This window comes from Odocoileus virginianus, chromosome 4 (genome assembly GCF_023699985.2).
Source record: "Odocoileus virginianus isolate 20LAN1187 ecotype Illinois chromosome 4, Ovbor_1.2, whole genome shotgun sequence".
NCBI classification, from domain to species: Eukaryota; Metazoa; Chordata; class Mammalia; order Artiodactyla; family Cervidae; genus Odocoileus; species Odocoileus virginianus.
Window position 1 is genome coordinate 39,429,664 of NC_069677.1, and position 16,281 is coordinate 39,445,944.

At 38.6% G+C, this 16,281-nt stretch overlaps 1 protein-coding gene across 1 annotated transcript in view; it reads right to left on the bottom strand.

Annotated features, from left to right (window-relative positions):
• Positions 1-16,281, bottom strand: part of LOC110151118 (multiple epidermal growth factor-like domains protein 6) — a 107,129-nt gene that overhangs the window by 85,026 nt on the left and 5,822 nt on the right. The window contains exons 3-7 of the mRNA XM_070467083.1: positions 14,427-14,648; positions 12,427-12,558; positions 8,365-8,493; positions 6,794-6,922; positions 2,456-2,590 (exon numbers count right to left, since the gene is read on the bottom strand). Of these exons, the coding sequence (XP_070323184.1) occupies positions 2,456-2,590; positions 6,794-6,922; positions 8,365-8,493; positions 12,427-12,558; positions 14,427-14,648 (747 nt within the window). The remainder of the gene's footprint in view (positions 1-2,455; positions 2,591-6,793; positions 6,923-8,364; positions 8,494-12,426; positions 12,559-14,426; positions 14,649-16,281) is intronic.

The window sequence follows — 16,281 nt, forward strand, 5'->3', positions numbered from 1 at the left end:
TAATGGTGACACAAAGGCTTAACAGGCCTCCTTAGAGACTCAAGAGACTTGCTGGGCCAGAGTCCTCCATAGTCAAGTCTGTTTGCACCTGAGGTCCAAAATACGCCAGGCTACAAACTAATCAAAGCAAGGCAAAGACGCTGATTTTTTTTTTTTTTCCTCTCTCTCTTTTTGCTATTTCACAGATTAGTGTAGAAACCAGCTCTACTGCTCTTAAAAGTCATCACTGATGGGCTAAATAAGGCCCGGTGCTGATTATGGAGAGCACTGTTCATTAGTGCCATTGAAACAATTTTAGTCTTTAATTAACCATTCATCTGCAATCTAGACACAGGTCTGGAGTCAAGATTTTTAAAGATATGCCTGGCTCTAGGAGCACTTGGGCTACTTCACTCTTTGAAAAAAGAGAAAGAAGAACAACAGGCCTGATTTTCATCATGAACAACACTTGGAGAGTTTTCTTGCCTTCATTTTAGCTGCCAATCATGGTGATCCTGTTCACCCGCTCCAGTCTGAGTCATAATTTCATTTTGTGGTTAGACAAAAATATCAGAATTGGACAAAGTTATCTGATTAAAAAATAATATGTTTTCCTGAGCCTATGGTGACCTCTCTATTTTGCTGATTTACATATACTTTCAACTCATTTTCCTTCACAGTGGGGATCTCAAAAGCATTTTCCAATATAGTATATTCAGCAGTTGCTTTGAGAAAATGTTATCAGAATAAATTAAATCTACCCAGGTGTGTATATATGATATTGTCTCCCATGTGTTGACTTCTAGGGTACAACTTCTCTAGTAGGGAAATGAATGAGGGGCTGACTCATGAAATCAGTTGAAGCAGAAGGAGGTTTAGGTATTGGAATGGGACCCACTCTTATACCACGTTCAATGCATTTGTATAATGTCAGCCTCTGTTCCCTCATGTTCTCTTCCTCATTACCTAGAAAGTCACAGTCCAGCTGCATAAAAAGCCCTAATCTCTACAAAATCTTGTTTACATACTCTAGTTCCACAACCAGGTCCATAGCCACAGGTCAACCCGGAAGACCCTATTCCCTTCCAGTCAGCTTGGACAAACCCTGCATACCCTGTGAAGATGATAATGTAAGGGCAACGTGTAATATACAAGAGTCAAGGACAACCTTCCACCCCAGGCCCAGCCTCTGTAAGTGAACCCAATAGTATGACGGTTTCCATTCAAATCTATTATCGCCTCCTGATTTTAAACAAGGTTGTTTGTACTTTGGCAAAAAGTACACTTACCATTAGTTGTGATAACTGTACTTATATGTTCAGACCTGCTATGTGCTAAAAGGAAATAAACACTGTGATAACTCCCCCTAAATAAAATAGTAAGAATTGCTTAATTCATAATGTATAATATGAGAAAAAGAATAAAGAGAATAAAGAGAAAAAGAATAAAAATTATTGAATCATATTTATATATTTATTTAAGAAAATATAGTAATTATTGAGCAACCTCTATATGTCCAGATTGTTTTAGTAGTCTGGGGATACTTTGGTAAAAAATAAATAAATAGCTACCCTTCCTTTGTTGGGACTCAGCTTCCAGCAGAATGTGTGCAGGCAATAAACATTAGACATAATAATAATTAGAAAATACGGTATGTTAGATGATGGTAAGCACGTTGGAAAAATACAAAGTTCAAGGAGACTTGCAGGTTGCAATTTTGAGTAGCGTGGTACTGACAAGATTCACTAAAAAGGTAACACAATCCAATTTGAGAAAATGAGACAGTCATGCAGATGCCTTAGGAGAAGCATTCCATGAGTCCACAATCCAGAGAGAACTGTTACTAACATCTTGGAATACCTTTTCCCAAATTTTATATGCACCTACACATGCATGTATCTATACATTATATACATACATCTATACATCTATACAGCTATACATATATCTATACATTACTTATCATTGGAATTATGCTGCACACAAACTTGTATTTATAGATTTATAAAGAAATTATTCACAGAGATTTCAGAAAGGAGCACACTAATAATCATGTTTAAAATTTTCAAAATGCTTCTATGTTTCCACTGCATTTGTTTGAGCTGTCCAGGTTTAGATGTAAAGAAAATGATTCTTTCACTCTGAAAGTTAGCAGCCCTTACTTGATTAACTCAGCTCAAAGAAGTGATTGGCCAGCTCTCATCTTCTTAGGATAAGATTCTCTGCAATGTGATCTTTCATCCCTTGCTCAAGCCAGCAAGGGGACAGCTAACATCACAGGCTAAGAAGACAAGGTTAAATGGCTTTATTGCCCTCCCTGTCTCAGGTTCCTCACCTGCAAATGGGGGATTGATAAAGTTTTCTGAGTTCCCAAGGACCTGAGTGGGGTGGAGTAACTAATTAATGATCGGAGGGTGCTAAACCAAAGCTGAGCATTGTTATTAGAGAAGAAAGAAAATTTATCATCTGATTGTACCTCTCTGGCATCTGTTGCCTTGGTAACCAGATTTGCAGGTGCAACTGCCATTTCTGGCACTGCATTCCAGGGTGTTCTCCTCCACGCACTGACATTCTGAAGAGCAGCCAGCTCCGTAGACCCCCTTGGGACAGTCTGCAAGCAGATTGAGGCAAAGCGGTCACCTGAAATCCATGCTTTGTTCCTTTTACATTGTGAGTGCACAGGCATGTAGTTCTGTGGAGCCTGATTATGGGAAAAACAAGGGGATCATCCTGGCTGCCAAAAAAATAGGGAAACAAATGTCTTTCAAATCAAGCAATTCATGTGCTTTTTGGCAACTGGATGTGAACAGTGAAGCCTGAACTACTTAAAAGGCTTTGGTGCTTCTGGGAGAGAAATTGCTTCTCAATGTGCTCCATTGGTGCCTGTAGTTTATATTCTCCAAAGGCTGCTGACGCCTGCCAGGCCCCATATCCATCGTTTCGCAGCTTGGCAATGATAGACAAGCATTGACGGGAAGGCTTGCCATTGTTTTCATTCCCTTTCATTATATGGTAATCTGCAATAATTCTACATCATGTAGATGACCCAAAACCTTCATCCTGACAGCACCATTATCTTGGCCACATCTTTGGCAAATGGTGCCTCCCTTTCCTTCATCATTTTCCCCGTGCTGTTGAGTTTTAGGTATGCTAGTCAGCACAGGAATTCTAATTTGAGAAAGTCCCACCTTTGCATTCAGGAAAACGTACCATTATCTTAGTTATCTTTTTGAGGAGTTATAGTGCTTCAATTTCTTTTCCAAAATATAACTGACAATTTTTTTTTCTCCCACATTAGAGAGTCTAAGGGACTCAAATAAAAGATCTTTCAAGTGCCCTCCAGGCTCAAATTGTATTATATACCTGTATAGGCTTTGCTGTGGAAAACTGCTTGGTAAGAACAAAAAAAACCACTTGACTTTCTGATAGATGGAAATTATGAGCATCTGCTAATTTGTGCTATTATTAGCCGAGGTAATCTGAAGTGGTGGTTATAATCCACCACGGAGGGTGGTCTTTGTCTCAGTTACCAGGGACAGACAGAGTTACCCCTTAAAGCAGAACAGAATTATCAACAGGGCCCCTTTTCATTGTTAATAGTATCCTGTTTGGATGATACCTCCTCATCCTTCCTGCATCTTCTAAGTGTTGAGTTTTTTCCTAGACCCACCAACCCCTAGCAGCTTTCAGAGCTACTGTCTTCCTTGAGGTGGACTTCTTGCTCACTCTCCAGTGCTCATTTTCCTAGACTGGTTTCCAGGCCCTACTCTTTCTGGGTCAGCTTGCAGAACAGGGAATCAGTGGACAACTCATACCACGCAATTCTTAAATGTGACAATTGAGTATATTAAGAACATAGTACCGGGGAAGGGAAAAAAAAGGAAAAAGTGGAAGAAGAAATCTTTTGTTGGCAATCTAGCATTTTCTCAGGGTTTGCCATGCATTGAAACATGTCCTCCAAAAATGCACATGTTTAAGTACTTCCTTCTAGTACCTCAGAATGTGACCACATTTGGAAATTATGTCTTTGCTGATATAATTAGTTAAGGTGAGGTCATATTTGAAATTGTGCTGCTGCTGACATAATTCATTAAGATGAGGTCATATTGAAGTGGGCTGGACTGATATGACTGATAAGTCATAAGTCTGATATGACTGCTGTCCTTATCAGTAGGAGAAATTTGGACAGGGGCACTCACAGAGAGAGAGTGCCATGAGAATATTGGAGTTCTGCTGTCACAGTCAAGGAGGGGCAGGAAGCTAGGGGAGAGAGGCCTGACGCTGTTCCCCCCTTGGTGCCTACAGAGGAATGTGGCCCGCCAGCACCTTGATCCCGGACTTCCAGCCTCCAGAACCATGAGGCAATACATTTCCGTCATTTACAACACTCAATTCGTGGTACTTCACTGTGACAGGACTAGAAAACTAATGTAGTATGCACATTCAGGCCTCTTAGGGCCAGGCAAATGGCATTAATAAACGAAGCCTCAGGTCTGAGCAGTAAGAGTCCTGAAGACCTGGAATGTGTATGTTTTTTCTAAAGAGGATCACATTCCAAATGCTAACCACCATTGCCACCACCACCATCTGCTTTTTAAACTTTTGAGCAGATGAGTTATGATTTGAATGTTTTTCACCAAAATATCTGATATTAGCTTATGAAAAATTCAAGAATCATTACTTTAAAATGTGGTGAATCCTCTTACCTTGGAACAATAACAGAAATGATGCTATCTTTGTTTTTAGGTTTGTTCTAGGAGGTATCGAATGCTTTGGGATACACCGTCAGCACCTGCATTATTCTCATTTACCCATGTCTTCTCTGGTTCTCTGTTCCTTGTCCATACCTTTTCTCATGCTGTTGCTGTTCACTGCTATCATGTCTGACTCTTTGTGACCTCATGGACTGTAGCATACCAGGCTCCTCTGTCCTCCACTATCTCCTGGAGTTTGCTCAAATTCATATCCATTGAGTCAGTGATGCTATTTAACCATCTCAGCCTCTGCTGCCCTCTTCTCCTCCTGCCCTCAATCTTTCCCAGCATTAGGGTCTTTTCCAATGAGTCGGCTCTTCCCATTGGGTGGTCAAAGTTTTGGAGCTTTGGACCCAGGCTTGTTTTTCAATGAAGCCTTCACTGGCTCTTTTATTGGAGAATTCACTACTTATTCTGTTTTTAAGGGGTATGCCTTTTCCAAAATAGATAAGGTCCATGGACATTCAACTAAAAATACAACGTAGGACTCTAAAAGGTCTCTGATATTTTAAATAGGTCATGGTATTACTGAGGTTCACTCAGGAAGGATTTTCAAAGGTGGGACTATGGAATAGGTGGGAGAGTGAGGTGCAGACTGTTTCAGGTTCACAAGGACTTGCACAGTCTCAGGTGGGATGTTAAGGTGGGCACCCAGAGCTGTCCCAGTAGGAGAGAGCTTAGAAGTTACTGATGAGCGGAAACACGTACTGGTGATTGTGTTTTCTTGCACCTTTGGCAGTATGTAACTGCTGGTCACAAATGCAAACTGAACAGCATGATTTAGACATTTTAGGGAATTTTCTTTTGCACTAGAACTCAGTGTATTGGACTTTTGATGTTTAATTTCCATAAAGTGTGGAATGTCCACTTAAATGAACTATTAACATCTTCCTCTCAATAATTAAGGTAAACACTAACTAGGAAAAAGACTTCAGAATATTTTTTTTCACTCATCAAAATATAGATTCTATAATGTAAGGAGGCTAAATAAAGACTAAAACAAAAATTGTGATATGTATATAATATGACTGTATAAAATACACTATGCTTTTTACTTTCTTCCTTTGTCTGATGTAAAGAACAAAGATGTGCTGCTCACCATTTTGTTCCACAAGAGTTAAGTCCTAACCCATTGAAGCTGCTTATGAACAGTAAACTCTGAGAAATTCAGGATGAAAAACAGGATGAGGCACTCTGTGCTTTGGATAAACATGCCTTTAGATGGTTAGATGCATATCTCAGGAAGAATTTCAAAGAGCCAGATTCTTTTGTCAATATGTTTATATATGTTGATATATATGTTTATATATATATATACACACACTCAGACATGACTTAGCAACTGAGCAACAACATACATTTTTTTAGTAGAGTCTTATTTTTTTTTAAATTACCTTAAAATATTTACAGAGAGATGGATTTATATAACTTGGTGATAACACTAAAAATGTACAGGGTATTTCATATTATTGCACTTCCTCCTTAATAATATATAAGGCATTTTACTTTACATAAATAAATAATAATGTATAATATCACACATCAGGTGTGGCACCAATTAAGTCAACCCTAAAATTAGATGAGATGAGTATGGGCAGCTAGTGTGTGCATGTGCACTCAGCGCTTGTCATGTCTGATTCTTTGTGACCCAATGGACTGTAGTCCACCAGGTTCCTTTGTCCATGGGATTCTCCAGGCAGGAATACTGGAGTGGATTGCCATGCCCTCCTCCAGGGAATCTCCCCAACTCGGGGATGGAACTCGTGTCTCCTGCATCTCCTGCATTGCAGGTAGATTCTTTACCCACTGAGCCACCTGGCAAGCTCAAGGGAGGATACAAATATATATAAATAAAGTGGCTTCTCCCTTAATTCCTTGGAGCAGTTTCCTCAGAACTGAGTGGCTGTCTCCTGGGCTCTAGTCTTCAGAAAGACCTTAATTAAAACTTAAGTTCACAACTCTAATGCTGGATGTTTCTTTAAGTTGACATTAAATATTTTCAGTAATTTTCTGAGCTTTCTTGCTTCACACACAGAGAAAATTTAGTGCCATAGACTTACTCAAATGACAAAACCTCCCATAGCGCCCTGGCTCGCACACACAGGCTCCATATACCCTGTGGCAATGGCCATTGTTGGCACAGTTACATTTCCTTTTGCAATTCTTCCCAAAGAATCCTTTTGGGCATCCTGGAGGGTAGAAAGACAAACAAAGTGAATATTTGCGCACATGCAAACCTCACTAGAGCTATTGTTATGTAAGATAAGGAGACTGCAAAAGGTAAGATGTTTCTAATCTGATTAATCAAGAGACTAAAGAGATCTTTTAAAAACTACCCCTATGATTTTATATCATTTGCCCCAAATTCTCCAATGACTTGCCATTGCTGTCAGGTTAAAAACTCCAAATGTAACAAGAAATGAGCCCCTGTGCTGGCTGACCTTACGTTGCACTAGTATCTGCCTGACTTAGGCTCCATCAGCAGATCCCTCTCAGGCACCCCTAAATCACCCCATTCTTTCTCCCTTGCGAGTGGGGTCACATGTGGCCCTCTGAGTCTGCAGCGCTCTTCCTGCTCTCTTGCCTGGCTTCATGTTTCCTCATTTTGCATGCTTCTGCTTAAGGGTCACTCTCTACAAGTCGTTCCTGGCTCACACAGTCTGCATGGCCCTCATGGTTCAACCTCCAAGCACACGGCAAGATTTAACTTGAAATACCTACCAACATGTGTAACCTCTCTGCTTTGAACAAGACTATAAGTTCCATGAGGAAGGGCCAGGGTCTGTTTCATTTTTGTTTTCTTAACATATCATAAAACCTGGCTCAGTGTCTTGCAACACTTAATATATATTTGAATAAATGAATAAAAATTGGGGGATAAATAACTAGGGTGTGAGCATGAGCCTTCTTGCACCTCTCAGAGAGCAAACTAAACTTGGTTTTTCTATCTCCCCAGTTCTACAATCTGTGAAATCTAATAAACTCTCCATGATTTCTGGCAATCCCTGAAGACTTACATCTTCATGACTCTCTGCCTTCAGCTCCTGGGACTGTACAAAGCAGTTTCTTTTTGTGTGTTTTATCAGCCCATGTAGAAAATGTGGTTTCTTGATTGGTTTCTATGAAAAATCCACACACAGCACTCACTGGATGGGTATTTTGTAAGTTTTTCATGCATCATTTCTCCTCTCCTTTCTTTTTCTGGTTTTTATCTCACATCCTCCCTGATTTGTCCAAAGAGCTTCATTTTCTTCTTTCTTTTAGTATGCAGAGCAAATAAATTATCACTCCAGCCCCTGTGTGCAAACCTGCACACACAAACTCAACGCTTTGCTCAGTGGATGAGACAAGGCTTTATCTGTATCAGGATTCATCCTGCTTGGATCACAGCTGGAGATTTAAGTACCACTTATTTTGTTCTGTTATGCATTTATCAGTCAAAGCAATTGTGTGCTCTTGTGTATACATATATATATATATATATATATATATATATACACACACACACACACAGCCCTTTATGTCTTCAGAAAAGCCCACCTTGAAAAATACAGACTCAGCTTTTATTCTATTTCTTATTAGAAACCTCAAGAACTTAAAGAGTTGTCTCACTAGGACCAGACATTCCTACCGTCTCCACAGGTTTTCCCATGAACCCCTGGGGGGCACTTGCATCGCCCAGTCAGAGGGTCACAGGTGCCTCCATTCTGACAATCACAGATGTCATCATACTCTCCCACACTGGTCTCTGGGGAACGAGCTATGAAGAAAACAGTGAAGGTGAATATGCAGTGTTATACCCTCATTGTGACACAAATAGAGAGGGAAAAAAGATTGTCTATTAGAATTGATTCTTGGTAATTAAAATCTCTGTAACTTGCAGACGCAGGAGGAGTCTCTGGCCTGTTCATCACTCCTGGGGGAATTACTGGTACAGGTAGTTAAAATGATGCTGACTAAAGAACTGCTAACAAGGTTTACATGCAAAATTTACCTTGCTCCTTAAACTCTTACCCTCACATTTTCAGAACTACATAAACATTTTTGTTGTATAGATGTCACTAACCCTAATAAGAAACAAATTGCATCTTCCATTTTGAAAAATAGGAAGAAAATGTAGGAAAGAAGAGCCATGTGTTTTTAACCAGAAATGAATGTAACTAAGACTATCTTGTGGATTCCAAGGTATTCTGCACCATCAAAAACTGATGAAGACAAGCAATAGTTTTCTTTGGTTTGCTGTTTTGGGGGGAAGTGCTTAGTATTCCATTAAAAATAAACACAGTGTGGAAAATGCCTATGATTTTAAGCTTGAGTAAGTACAGCTGTTGAGATAATTTCAGTAGCCATTTAAATTGACATTTTATCATCATTGGCTAAATACTATAAAACTACATTTTATTACCTCCTCTATCTACCCCCCGTACACCATTCCAGATGCTAATACAGAAACTTGATTTCTAACTCACTTTTTTCTTTGCTTTCAAGCCTGTGGTTACTATGACAAGGAAAGGAACAGGAAAGGGGAAAAAAAGGAGTAATAAAGAAGTAAACTGGCAACAAACATGGTTGAGACTTGCATTACTAATTTACATGTAGTAACTCATTGAATTTTTATAGCAACTAAAGACTACACATTTTAAATATATATACATCTGGAAAATGAAGCTAAGAAAGTTTAAGTAGCTTGCACTGTATCTGGGTTACAGCAAGGCATCTACATCAGCACACCAACACTATCACTTGCTTCAGTTCAGTTCAGTCACTCAGTCATGTCTGACTCTGCGACCCCATGAATTGCAGCATACCAGGCCTCCCTGTCCATCACAAACTCCCGGATTTTACTCAAACACATGTCCATTGAGCCGGTGATGACATCCAGCCATCTCATCCTGTGTCGTCCCCTTCTCCTCCTGCCCCCAATCCCTCCCAGCATCAGGGTCTTCTCTCCCACAAAAGGATATGGTATCACAGAGTGTGGGCATGCATGTGAGTGCTCAGTCATGTCTGACTCTTTGCAACCCCAGGGCTAGGCTCCTCTCTCCAAGGAATTTTTCAGGCAAGAATACTGGAGTGGGTTGCCCTTTCCTAATCCAGGGGATCATGGATTTGCTAAATACTTCATTAACATCAAAGAGAGCACTTATCTAGAGAAGAAAACTTGAAACCAAACATGTCCCAAACCATAGCTGAATGATTTGGAAAAAGTCATGAATCTTCCCTTCCATGTAATACATAGTCCATTCATTTGTTATATGAAAATACTTTAGTCTTCTCTTTCTACTGGATAGATCCCTCAGAATAACAAAGAAGATAGTCAATATGAAATCTCTTTAAAAGAAATGGAGTCCTAAAGTGTGCTGTTAAAATTAATATGTAGTAATTTTTTAGTTGTTTCCTCTGTAACTACTTGGAGAAATTCCTAAAACATCCAAGTAGACGTTTTCATTATAGACCAATAAAGATATTGGGTTAGAAGATCTAACCAATGGGAAAACTAACTTTCCAGATCCCTGAAGAAATTTTGGTATGTCTCTTGCTGCATAAGAAGAGCTGGTACTCTTAGAAATATTAGTGATGAATGATTGGTCATTTCCATTTTTATAGTTTAATAGGGATTTTTAAGAAAATATCCTCATTCTCCCTTTTTATTAAAGATTTAGTGATCATGCTTTTTTCCTTTCCAATTTGGATTGCTCTGCTTTAATTTTTATAGAAAAAAAAAATTAAAGAGCCAGAGAGGTAATGCAAAGAAGATATAAATTTCTGCTTTCAGGGCCAGACTACCCTTTACAGGACCATGTGAACACTTAAAGAATCTCAAGGTTTTCCAAAACCAAAGAAGGGGTTTTTTCATTTTATCAGGAAGTTCATTTTCAACATTTGTATATTAACTTTGTGTCAGACATGTTTTATTCTCATGGATTTGCAATAGATTTCTACTTTTATTTCTCATGCTAACATGTTATGGATCAAGGGTGTGGAAGACACATATTTACCAATAAAATTTACAATAAGGGGTATGAACATTTACTTCCTAATAGTCATGCAACAAAATTGATTTGTGTGTGTGTGTTTAGTCGCTCAGTGGTATCCGACTCTTTTCAATCTTATAAACTGTATGTAGCCTGCCAGTCTCTGTCCATGGGACTTCCCAGGCAAGAATATTGGAGTGGGTTGCCATTCCTTTCTCCAGGGGATCTTCCCAACTCAGGAATCAAATCTGTGTCTCCTGCAGTGGCAGGCAGATTTTTCATCACTGAGCCACCTGGGAAGTCCCAGATTTATTTGATCCATTTTATATAGTTGACTATATCAAGTGGCTGATCAGTATAGCTGGATGTCTCAAGACAAAGCTTCATTCATTCATGCACTGGAGCCTCCAATTTGGAAACATGTAAATAAGCTCCCAAGCTAGCAAGGGAAATAGAAGAGGAGCATAGCTAACTTGAATCTGATGGAGACAGACAGACAGACAAATAGACAAAGAGGAGAGAGAGAGGCTTTAAACCCACTAGAAACATAAACGGCTGTTAGACTAGGGCCATCAAATAAAGCTTCATGCCATAAATGGCAATGGACAAAGATGGCAGTTTAGCAAAAGGCACAAAGCTGAAAAGTACAAAGCATTAAGTAGTGAGTAGTTTAGTTTGCTGGAAATAATAAGCTGGTCAGATCTGTGGATAAAAAGAGAGAAGGATTTATGAGGGCCTGATAATAGATGGTTGTCAGTGACTAGATTAGAAGTGTAAGCTTTATGTATCAGGAAATGGGACACTTCTGAAGCTGTTTGGGCAGCAGGGAGACAAGATCAGAGTGATGCTTGAGGAAAGTCCTCAGCAGTCTACCTAGTAATTCTGGGGAAACCACTTCACTATGTTATAATCCAGGTTTTGCTTCTTTTATATTTCATAATAGAAACAATATTTGTGCTCTTTCTTCCCATATTCAGGGGCTTCAAAAGAAAAATCTGCTCATACCATCTTCCAAGCCATTCACAAAGAAAACTCTTTTGTTAAAAAATTTATAAGAGAAATTTAAAAAGAGAAAAAGGAAATAAAGGTAGTCAATAAATTTGAGTTTTATTACTTGGCAGTTTTAGCACCTGCAAATATACCTCCCTTTAAAATATAAAGGAAAACATTTATTGGAGGTATTATTGTACAAATCACTGACATTATCTCATGAGAGGCTTATATAAAAATCTTAAAATTGTCATTGCCTGTACTTACATAAGTTTTAAAGAAAAAGATAAGAAAACACAAACAAAAAGGCAACAGTCAAGCAGTTCCACTAACTATACTTCATAACACAAATCATTTTATTTTATTTTTCTTCACGGGGAGTAGCTTGCCAGGGCCTAATGATTTATTTAAATGGAGGGATTTTTATAGGCTGAGGATATTAGGATCCTTTATTAACTTTCATGTTCAACGGATAAACAAGAGACAGCACATCAAGTTTCCCAGGGAACACAAAATTTCCCATTTTAATCACATGTTCAGTTTGAAACCTCAGTGCTTCACAGACATTCTTTGTGCACAGCAAATAAATTGCTTTCCCATCCATATCAGCCATTAATCTTGTTAAAACATTTTGGGGAGAACACATGTAAAGAACTCATCACCAGTAGTTCACCAGCAGTAAAAGGAGAATTCATCACCCTCCACCAATTCTCCAAAGTATTACTTACTTTCATTACAAAGAATGCCTCCCCAGCCATCGGGACAGGAACACCCACTCTTTCCTTCCTGGCACCGGCCTCCATTCATGCAGTCCTCACAACTCAAACTGCAGTCATGTCCGAAGGTGTGATCTAAACAAACTGGAATGAGATGCCGTTTTAGTGAACCCTACATGTACTATCTACATCACTGAAAATGGAGATGAAACCCTTTATTTACCCCAACAAATAAACATGCTCCTTGAGCACATTTTCTAAAGAGTACAGAAAAAAATAATAAAGCCAAGAGATACCTTTTAAAACAAAGCTTGGAATGTAATACCTAAAAAATATTTAGGATCTTTAAGAAAGTAAAAAAAAAAAGAAAAAAAAAGAAATTACCATTGATTTCTGAACACAGAAATAATGTTCCCGGCACTTTAGTGTATGTGTGTGTGTGTGTGTGTGTGTGTGTGTGTTTTCTTATAGGCTTTTTTATACAATTTTTTTTCTTTTTTTTTCCAAGTAAGCCTTTTTACTGAGATTTAATATACAGGTAAAGAAATGCACAAAACTCAAATGTACCCTTCAGACTTTTCCCCCACATTGTCAACAACCCCATGTAAAAGCCTCTCAGATGAAGATAAAGATTATTACCAGCATCACAAAAAACCAAAGGTGATTTGATGACTCTTAATCATTAGCCTTACAAATTAAGCACCATTGTGATTTATACTGCCATGGAATATTTCCCCTTATTTTTGAACTTTATATGAATATAATCGTAAGGTATGTACTCTTTGGTATCAAGCTTCTTTCATTCAATATAATGTTTATGAAACTCGGCCATATTGTGGGTTCACTAGTTTTTAAGTTTTGCCCATTTCACAATGGGGTCTTTCAGATGTCCCAGTTGAAAGCCTGTCATGTTTAGTGAGGTTTCTCCACCTTGGCAGATTCTGAATTTCAGTCTGCCTCCTAGCCCCACAAAACTGCTGGTAACTGTGCTAAGCTCCTCACACTCTTAGTAGCTATCTATAGATTTCCTGGCTTCTCTGTCTGCACTGCCCATGCATTAGCAAATGGTTCAAGGAGAAATGTAGCACAGACTGTCCATCTCACTTGTCTGAATGTCTCTTCTCTCTAGACCTTGGCCCTCAAGTCCTAACTGCCCTGGTAGCCCTGAACTATTTCAGTTGTGACTTTGAGTAGCCCAAGTATCAGAAGCTTGATTAAGAAACATTAAAGCATTTCTATCTTTATGTAGATGCAATTACTGATGTTATGTTTGACCATCATATATAAACAAATCTTCATTTTACTGGAAGCATTCTAAGGCAATCATTAAGCTTTGATGCTCTGAAAATACGAGGAATACAGGAAGAACAAAAAGAGCAGTTCTGTCTTACAAAGAAAAGAAAAAGCAGCAGCAGGCTGGCTGCAAACTGTTACTTTTGAAAGAAGTTATGCTAATTTATTTTGATCAGAAGTGATTTGATGCTTGAGTTCTGTTGAGTGGATATATAAGAAAAACTGTGCACATTTGTAAAGATATTTTTTCCTGGTCCATTTGAGCATATTGAACCATTGGTTCTCTGCATTTTAAAATTTAAAAAGGATCTAAATTTTCAGGCTATTTGAAGTAAATTTTAACTATACAAAAATGACTTCTAGTTGAGTTTAAACTGTTAGAATTAAAAGGCCCCAATCCTTGTCTCCATGATGCTAATTCAAATATATTTTTCAACTCCATTTCACTGTATCAAATTTCCATCACCCTGCATCCCCTTGTCCATTCATACATACATAGCAACCCTTTATTGGCAAAGGGAAGAAAGATAACAGATGATGAATTTGATAGGGAGCTGTGAAGAAGTAATTTTGGTCCCATGTCTCCTATCAATATCACATTAAAACACTTTTATTTGGCATTAAATATTGATAACAAAATTGTCTATAAAAGGAATTCTGTGAATTATCTAAAAATAGAGGGAAGGGGTGATTATAATGAAACATGTTCATTTACCCACCAACACTGTGCAAATCAGTCAGTTCTCCTGGAATATCTTGTCTCTCTTCCTCATTGTCTTCATCTTCATCGGAGAGAGGCAGAGAGGTGGCCACATAAGGAAGCAGTTGAGGTGGGCTCTTGAATAGAAGACCCGGAAACCTCACAATGTCTAATTCTTCTTCTTCCTCTAGTTCATCATCTAAAGCTAAGACCACACAGAGAAATGCCTGGATTCCACATGCTGGTTAAAAGAAGGGAGAACTGAGCAAGTGTTGATGAGAGAAATGAGAAGAGTTTGAACCAGATAGCCAAGGCAGGGGGCAGCTGAAAGGTAAAAGTCTTTGAGAAGACCATTTCAAACAGTCTATTGTAAATGAAGGTGAGACACAGCAAGCACAGAGTGGAAACGGCCACAGGGAGAATAAAGGGGAAAAGAAAAGATCTTAGTCTGTGAAGAGAGAAAGGGGAGGACAGGTTGATTTCAAGAATATATGGTCTCCGTGCTCCTGAAGAACAAGACAGGGCTGAAGTCATTTAGAAGAGATTTGATAGAATCGTTCACAGAGACTTACAGATGCAAGTTTTCCCATCACTTCCAATTCAGTAGCCTTCCTCACAAGAACACTCATAGGTTCCAACAGAATTGATGCATAGTTGGTCACAGATGATACTGACATCCAGACACTCATCCACATCTAGGAAAATTCAAACAATGCCTGCTCTTCGGTGTGGAGATAAAATAGACATTATGAACTCATGGGCATATTTGTCACCTCTATTAACCAATGACAAAGTACTGCTATACAAAACGTGTGTCTGTCTGTGTGCGCTGTGTGCTCAGACGTGTCTGACTCTCTGTGACCCCACGGACTGCGGCCCTCCAGGCTCCTCTGTCCGTGGGATTTCCCAGGCAAGAATACTGGAGTGGGTTGCCATTTCCTACTCCAGGGGATCTCCCTGACCCCAAATTCTTCCTCAAGAATATCCTGCCAATTATTTTCCTTTTATTCATTTCCAAGTTTACCATCATTTATCTATATGCATAGACAATGTCTTTCTGAGATCTCGTTCATAAGATTTTGATGAAGAATTTAAAACTTACATAGTCTCAGGCTGTGTATCATTTAGCAGAATGTTCATTCGCTCTTGAATTATTCAACATCTATGGCAAAGCATTTACTCAATGCATAATTTTGTACATGATTTGTGGAGAATTTTAGAGATGGAAAAATCCTAGGTTTAGATCTCATACAACTTACTGGTGTTAAACTCACATCCAAGCCCAGGCTTTGGGCAATGTGTTCATGATTCTAAAAGGTCATTTACGAAACTGAATTTCTAGGCTGGCCTCAGATTGTAGATACCTTTTCCATTTGGATGTGTGTACCCAAGTATGTATATTCTCGCCATATAATCATCTCTTGGCTCACTCTGTTTAACAGCAGATGGTACATGAAATTCAATTTTTTTTTTGGCCCTGTTAATTGGATGGGAGGTGTAAGTAGTAATATGTTCTACTGTGTTTAGAATATATAGATATCATAGTTGTATGTTCTTTGTTGTTATCGACACTGCAAGGCTGGGGAGTTTGGCATCTATGTGAAGAAACACCTAGCATCCTCAACAGAATTTAAGAATTTGCTTCTCTAATCCAAGAAACACTATTTTCTCTGGGGCATTAAAGTCTTCATATGGAATTCGACTGTTATTGAAATAGATAACAATATTCTCATCTTTGATTTCAAGAAAAATATGGCTCAAAATAATGGTAATAATGACCACAAATAAACATTTAAAGATTATATATTTAGGGTAAACTTGGTAAAGTAATTTTTAGCAATGACTTATACGAGCCCTTCACAAAATTGTGAATT